This window comes from Piliocolobus tephrosceles, chromosome 3 (genome assembly GCF_002776525.5).
Source record: "Piliocolobus tephrosceles isolate RC106 chromosome 3, ASM277652v3, whole genome shotgun sequence".
Classification (NCBI taxonomy): domain Eukaryota; kingdom Metazoa; phylum Chordata; class Mammalia; order Primates; family Cercopithecidae; genus Piliocolobus; species Piliocolobus tephrosceles.
The window spans coordinates 183,468,275-183,476,408 of NC_045436.1; the positions used below are offsets into that span (position 1 = coordinate 183,468,275).

Consider the following 8,134-nt stretch of genomic DNA (forward strand, 5'->3'; position numbering starts at 1 on the left):
CTGCTCTCAGCTAGAGCCCAGCTGGACTTGCAGGATGGATTTTCCAGCAAAAAACAACAGCAGAGAAGCCCAAGAGAGGCCCAGCTGCACAAGCCCTCCCAGGCCTCCCCCCACAGCCGGCACTCCCTGCAGCAAAGAAAACCATCTGGCCACTGGGCTCTGAGCCCAGTGCCCGCAGGAGGACCTCTGCCCTGCTGAGCAGCTCTGCTCCCCAGGCTGGCCCCAGGCCTCTCCCGGCCTGACCCGCTCTGCCTGGCATCAAGCCCCAGCAGGAACAGGGTGACCCAGCCAGGGCGTGGGTCGAGTTGGTGTTCTCCAGCCCCTCTGAGCACCAGCACCTGGTGAGTCTACCTCTGCTTCCCCAAGCCCTTGACCACTGCCCTGGACAGCCTCAGCCGCCCCCTGACCCGACCTTCACACAGCAGCCAAGGGCTTCCCATGTAGAGACCGAAAACATCCCTGTCAGGCAGGACGTGTGACTTGAACAATATAAGGTTAGGCGCATCTGTAAACGCAGCGCAGCCGGACCCTCTGGCGCCGTCTGTGAGTGCGGCTCATGGAAACACCGGCTCTTCTGGGCGGCCTCTGTGCTGTCCTTTCTTTTTTAAACCAGCTACCGGCACCATTGGTCAGTGGTAGCAGCGGCTGTAGGATCCCACTGTGGTGGGCTCGCCACTCACTCTCCAGGTCCCTGACGCAAGCTGCCTCCAGCTGGGGGTGCCCAGCAGGGGGGACACCAGGGACAGCCAGGGCCAGGGCTATGGACACTGGTGGGATGAAGGGTGTGGGAGGAGCCAGACTCATCCACATCCCTCCCAGCCCCTGCAGGTGTCTGGGCCTCCAGCCTCCACCCCCTCTGTGCAGTGGGCGGTCACACCTGGTGGAGCCCGGCTGCCTACCCAGAGAGCAGGTTCTGAGCAGCAGCCCTGGTATCCCAGGTCAGCCTCTGCCCAGCCCCACACTCACCTGACAGTGCCTCCCCGGCACTGCCCTGCATCTGCCCACACCTGCCCACACAACTCGAGCCCCCTCCACGTGCCCCCCACCCACCCCGCACCTGCTCAGACCTAACCCCATCCACCCCCAACTGACACCATCCACCCCCACCTACCTCCAACTGCGGCTCAACTGCCCCCACTGCCTCAGCTCCTGTCCCCATCTTCCCCCACCCTCCATGTGTCTCCCACCTGTCCCCTCACCTGCTCACACCTGTCTGCCCCTCACCTGTCCACTCGTGGTCAAAGCCACCTGCTTTTACACCCACCCCACACCTGGGGTTCGCCTTGAACTGGGATTTGTTCTCTGCTGCTGGTGGGGCACCCCGGCTCTTCTGCCCCCTGAGGGAGACCTTGCAGGGCAAGGCTGCCTCCCCACCAGGAGCCTCAGGTCCTGCCTCCCCACTCCACTTGCAGAGCTGAGTCTGGAGAGGCTCCTTCTATTCCGAGAGTCCCACTCAGCCCGCTGGGTCCCCATGCCCCGAGGAGCTGCTGCTCTTGCTGGGTGCCTCTGCCCTCCCACAGGGGACACATCTGTCCTGGAGGGACCACCTAGGCAGGCATCTGCTGTTGGTCCCTGCCCTGGGCCCTCCGGGTCACTCCCACTTCTCGTCTGTCACAGCATGGCCCTCTGGCCCCACAACCTGGGCTGCCAGCCTCCCCTGCCCTGGCAGAGCAGTGGTGGGGCCAGACCAAGGGCTGACAACCCCTAGTCCAGTCAGCTCAGCCTAGGCCCACGGTCAGCCCAGGGGATCTGGGGGCTGCAGCCGGGTGAGTGAGTGATACCCGCAGACCCTGGGCAGGGCCCTCTCTAGTCCTGGGTGCCCTGAGAGGCGGCTAGGGTCCGGTTGCTGCCCGCTGGCTCCCGTGGGGGAGTCCAAGATCCAGGCACTGGCAGGCTGGGGTCTGCTGAGGGCAGCTCCGATGGCATATCCAGCCTCACATGGCAGAACTCGGAGGAAAAACAGCCAAGCTAGTTCCTTCCAGAAGGGCCCTGAGGGCAGAATCATGGCAAGGGAGGGGCCTCTGGGGCACCTTTGGGACCACAAAGCTCACCGCCTGCCTGGGTCTCCCCAGATCCTGGCCCAGCCCTCCTTGGCTGCCCCCGCCATGGCTCAGGCAGGCGCAGGTGCAGCTCCACCTATTGCTCCTGAAGGCGCATGCGGTGGGCCTTGGTGGCATCCACGCGGTACTGACCCTACAGGCGACGGCGGCCTCCACCCAGATTTCAAAGGATGTTGCTGACAGTCTTGGGGCCCAGGCAGAGGCTCAGCGTTGGGGCGGAGCTGCCTCAGAACCCCCAGCGGGGCAATGCCCAGTGGAGCCGAGGCGAGGGGGTGGGGGAGACCCCAGGACTGCAGGGCCACCAGTGACCAAGCGCAGCCTGGGAGAGCGGCAGGCAGGAGACTCCAGCCCCCGCGCCCTGAGTGGGCTGAGCCCAGCAAACCCGTGGGGGCCCAGCCCTGCCCCGCTGTGTCTGGAAGGTGGGCAGGGAGTCCAAGATCATCCCCTGTTCATGTCTCCTGAGTCCTGTCCCTCTAGAGAACGCTGACTTATACGATTTTGTATGTGAGAGGGGGGAGTACTGGGCCCTGCATGCAGTGCTGTGGTTGGAATGCTTGCATCCTCTAAAGCTCAGGCGGATACTTAGGCCCCGGGCAGTGCCAGGAGGTGGGGCCTGATGGGCGGTGTCTGATCCACTCACGAGGCAGAGCCCTTGTGACTAAAGCCACTATGAAAAGGGCTTGTGGGGCAGGCCCACCCTCCAGCCGGTGAGGATGCTGCGTGCGAGGGACCCTCCTGGAAGAGGAGAACCCGACGTGGCCCTGCCGGGACCTTGGCCTCCAGACTGGGAGGCAGGAAGTTTCTGTTGATAAACTGCTGTCTGGTGTTCTGTTGTGGCCGCACTCAAACCGTGGCGGGGAGCGGCTGCTAACAGGCACAGGACGTCTTCTACAGATGATAAACGTGTTCCGGAATGAGATGAGTGGGAATGGTTGCACAACTTCGTGAATTTACTAAAAACCACTGAATTGTACGCTGTAAAGGGTGACTTGTGTGCATGTGAATTTCACCTCAACGAAGCTGTTTTGCGGGAGCCAGGCGAAGCACTGTGGAGGCCACGCCCCAAGAAGGCAGCACTGGCTGGGCGCTGTGGCTCACACCTGTAATCTCAGCACTTTGGGAGGCTGAGGCGGGTGGATTACGAGGTCAGGAGACTGAGAACATCCTGGCTAACACAGTGAAACCCCGTCTCTACTAAAAACACAAAAAATTAGCCAGGCATGGTGGCGGGCGCCTGTAGTCCCAGCTACTTCGGAGGCTGAGGCAGGATGATGGCCTGAACCCAGGAGGCGGAGCTTGCAGTGAGCCGAGATCAGGCCACGGCACTCCAGCCTGGGCAACAGAGCAAGACTCCATCTCAAAAAAAAAAGAAGGCAGCACCAGAAAACCAGAAACTGTGCTGGGTCCTCAGTGCGGCAGGCGCTCCCAGGGTGCAGACGGGGTGAAGGCAGCCTTCTCTGTGGTCACGTGTGTGTAACGGCACCTTCTCTCTCAGGGCCTCCTCCCTCCCTGCGTGGTTTGGGGGCTATTCTTGTGTCTGATAGCACAGACGCCCTGGTCACAAACACCTGCCTGCATTGCTGACCACAGGCCTGGCCTGGAGAAACCCGCACCCTCTTCAGGGAAGACAGCAAGGGGCTTGGCAGTGCCTGAAGCCAGTGGGCTGGGGACTCACAGCTGGGACACTCAGGGCGGGCAGGGCAGGCATGTGGCCCCAGCATGGCACAGGGCCAAACTCATCCCCTCTTTGTCACTGGCCACATACTGCAGGGGGAGGGGCTGGAGGAGCTGGGGCACCTGCATTTGGCCTGTAAGGAATCTGGGTCCTGCTGGCTGTGGGTGACTGCAGAGGGCCACGTGGGCAGGGCACATTCATGGGCCCCCCAGGCCAACATCGTCAGGGTGAGAGGGGGAAGGGCCAGAAAGCCTCAGCCCAGACCAGGTATGGTGGGAACAGTCCGCACAGGAGGCACCAGAACCGTCTAGAAGGCCCTGGCACACAGGTCTGCTGCAGCAGAGCCAGGAGGGCTCGGGGGTGCACATGTCCAGGGCAGAGGAACCACGTGGGGCTCAGTCAGCAGTCGGGGTCAGGCCTGGTTGGTGGCACTGAGGACCCTGAAGGCTTGGCCCCACCTCCGGGAGCTGGGCTTCCTCCACATGGTCACAGCAAAGGTAGAGACCAGAGGGGGCCAGGGACATGGGGGGCTGCACCCCACCCTCTCCTCGCTGCTCCCCTCCCCCTTACCACCCCGTTCAGTGATGTCCGTGCAGATGGGAGGGTTGTGAGGGGCGTCCACACCTGGCCTGCAGTGGCTGCCCGGCTTCCTGCTAGGGAGATGGGGCCGGTACTGATGGGGAACAGCTGTTGTGCGGGCAGCCAGAGGAAACCACGTTCCCGCGGGGTGAGCTCATGGTTTACGCGTTCCCCGCCAGATCCATAACATCCTGGAGGCAGAAGCGCAGAGGCTGAGCCTGCCCCTGCCTCCGCTGAGCCTCCCTGCTCTGACACAAGGGCCGCTCAGCCATCCTCACTCAGCCTGCACCTCCTGTCCTGAAGCTCCCTCCTCCCTCCGCGTGCTCCCCCTGTCATTTACTCCCCGGCCCTGACCCACCCTGCTCACCCCTGAAGCTTCTCTGGGTCCTGGACTCCGTTCTGCAGGCTGGATGCCTTCTCAACTGTCCGTGGCGCCTGCCTGGTCTCTGGGGTGTTCGGTGAGGGGTGACCAGGAAGAACGTGTTGGAGACAGTGGACACGGAAGTGCCTCTGTCTCTCACCCCTTAACTCACAGCAGCCCCACTGGGCGGGCACAACCATCACTGCAGCCGCAGATGTAGAAACTGAGGCACACAGACGCGATGTGGCTGCCCCTGTCTGGTAACTGGGGGCCGGGATTGGAGCCTGGGTCCGAGCTGCCTGTTTTTTCTTTCCTAGGCCGTGCACCTTTCTCCTGGGATAACTGGAGGTGATTTCATGGAACCTGGAGGCTGGGCTTCAGGCTGGCAGGAGCGGCTCCCGGCTGGGCCTTCTCCGTGGCTCTGCTCCCCGCTCTCCTTGCTTGAGCGGTGGGGGCCCTGCGTCCTCTCACGCCCACCCCCACCTTTCTTGCCAAATTGTTGGAGGCTTTTGTCACCTGGAGACACTGTTCCTGTCAGCTCCGGCCCCTTCTCCTGCGATGGCATTGCCTGTCCCTGCCTCAGCAAGCCCATCTTCCAGCCAGGCCAGGCCCTGACCAAGGGCTAACCACTGAACGCACATGGCAACATGGGCCATGTCTCACATGTGGTCTTGGAAAACATGGCTTCTACTCTCCTGCCCCTGCCCTGGCCCCTCCTGCCAGCTGGACGTGGGCATTTCTGCACCCATTGGAACCCCGCAGCCAGGAAAGATGCCTGGAAGGCTAGAGGAGAGGCGTGATTGGGGGACCCCATGTGTGATGACAGAGCAGCCCATCGAGCCGTTCTCAGCCACCATGTGGGAGAGAAATGATGCTCCATCGAGTTCCCCATGCCCGGAGCTGCTCCTTACAGCATCCTAACCTTCACCCCAACTACTCAGTTGCCATGGCAAATGGAATATTTTGGCTCTTTTTTTTCCTTTAATTCCCAAGTGATTATTGCTAGAGGAGTGAGAAGTTACTAATTTTTGTATATTCATCTTGTATTAAACGTTTTTTACTGATTTGTAATTTTAAATTTTTTTGAGATGGAGTTTCACTCTTCCGGCCTGGGCTGCAGTGCAGTGGTGCAATTCCGGCTCACTGCAACTTCCGCCCATGGGTTCAAGCAAATCTCATGCCTCAGCCCCCCAAGTAGCTGGTATTACAGGCATGCACCCCCATGCCCAGCTAATTTTGTGTTTTTAGTAGAGACAGGGTTTCACTATGTTGGTCATTCTGGTCTCAAACTCCTGACCTCAGGTGATCCGCCCACCTCGGCCTCCCAAAGTGTTGGGATTACACATGTGAGCCACCACACCTGGCCTGATTTTTAATTTTTAAATGAGGGGGCAGAGGCATAACTAGGTTTACAATCATGTCATCAACATAATAAATTATCTTATTTTTTCTGATGTTTGTGCTATTTATTCAGTTTTCTTATTAAGTTTGCCAAAACCTCCTACAAAATGCTGGACAATTGTTACAGCAGCAGGCCCCCCGAGTCGACCCTGGATTTGTGACATTTGTGTTTTCCACATAGAATGATCTTGGCCATTGTGGACACAGACTTTTGCACTTTTTTCTATTTTACTAGAAATAGAGCTTTTATTCATAACGATTGCTGAATTTGGTCAATTTTCTTTTCAGTACCTGTCGATGGGGTTCTCTGAATTTTCTGTGCTAATTGGCTAATGAAATGATGTCTCTGATTGCTGGGCTGCTGTTGTAAGCCTGGCCTTCATCTGCTTGGCCATAACATGATGCCATGGAAGCTGCGTTGGGTCCTATTTGCTGTTCTCTTGTGTAGAATCCGCTGACGCTGCGTTGAGTCCTATTTGCTATTCTGTTAGATTTTTTTGCATCTTCTGAAAGTGATATTTGTCTATGGTTTTCTCTTTTTGTTCCACATCAGGTTTTTGAATTAAATTATCCTGGTTTCATGAGATGAATTACAGAGTTTTCCATCCTTTCATGTCTTGGGAAGGTTAAAGTAACCCTGGGATGACTTTCTTTCCATGGAAGGTGAGGTCATCGTCAGCTGCGGACATCTGCTCCTGGAGCCTCCTTTCCTGGCTCAGCTGTCGCCCTCTCCAGCTCCTTGTGCTCATCTCCGCGTGGTGCCGCTTGTCCAGAGTCATTCTGAACTTTACACCCAGGACAACATGGTCTGCTGCTGCAGGTTTCCAAGCAGCTGCCCCGGCCAAGTGGGCCGTCTCATCATTTCTCCAGCCTCTTCCATACTGGGGTCTCCTTCCTAATCGTGTGTGGGTTTTTCTATTTCAATGTACATAAATTCTAAATATAGTCATTTATTTATTTAGTTTTCATTTTTGTGGTTTTTTTTCTTTTGGAAACAAGAGTCTCACTTTATCACCCAGGCCGGAGTGCAGGGTCACGATGTCAGTTCACTGCAGCCTCTGCCTCCCAGATTCAAGAAATTATTCTGCCTTAGCCTCCCGAGTAGCTGGGACTATAGGCGCACACCACCACGCCCGGCTAGTTTGTGTATTTTTGCAAATACAGGGTTTTACCGTATTGGCCAGGATGGTCTCAAACTCCAGGCCTCAAGCGATCCGCCCACCTCTGCTTCCCAAAGTGTGGGTGGGCATTATAGGCGTGAGCCACTGTGCCCAGCCTAGGCAGTCATTTCTTGATGCAGCTTTTGGGCGGGGCAAGGGGATTTTATTTTATTTATTTCAGAAAAACAATCATTTCTCCTTTTTACTTATTTGTTTTCTACTTCATTAATTTCTGGCTTTATCTTCATAATTCTCCCTACTTTTTAAAATGCACTTTCTTGTTCTCATTTTAGATTCTTAGGATGGCACAAAGTCCCTCTCATTTATTTTTTCCTCTAAAAAACAAAAGCTGTGCTGGGGGCTCTGGGCGCTGCATTAGCTGAGTCCTCAGCGCTGGATTGATATTTACGGTTTCTTGGCTTTTCAGAGAGCGCACATTCAGATTTAATATCCTGTTTTACCCAAGGGCTACCTGGGAGTGTGTTGGTTTCTAAGTTTTGGGGGGAAGAGGTGGCACTTTCCGTTATTTATTTTACAATATTTGGATAATAGGATCATTTAAATTATTCTACTTTTTAGTTCCTTGAGGTCTTCTTTGCAGCCAATACACAACAGAGCACAACAGACATGGACTTACCGGAAGCTGGAATGTCTGGAAGCTCTGTTTCCTGTGAGGAACGTTCAGAAATGCTGTTTCCTGTGAGGAACATGAGCATGACCATCCATACTGATCTGTCTGCATTTTTCTGTCGCCACTAGACCTAATTACAGAGAGAGAGACACGGAGGGAGCTCCTGTGACCCTCAAGTCCCCTCATCGTGTCCCCTTCCAGTTGGCTTTTCGAGTGTAACTCCCATGTTGTTTGGCTCATGGAAGTTTATGTCTTCTACCTCGGTCA

At 56.6% G+C, this 8,134-nt stretch overlaps 1 protein-coding gene across 1 annotated transcript; it reads left to right on the top strand.

The window, feature by feature from the left end:
* Positions 1-3,766: 3,766 nt before the first annotated feature.
* LOC111539053 lies at positions 3,767-4,392 on the top strand. The gene is given in 2 exon segments (XM_023206748.2): positions 3,767-4,249; positions 4,252-4,392. Coding segments are annotated over 2 exon segments (624 nt in total).
* Positions 4,393-8,134: the final 3,742 nt, after the last annotated feature.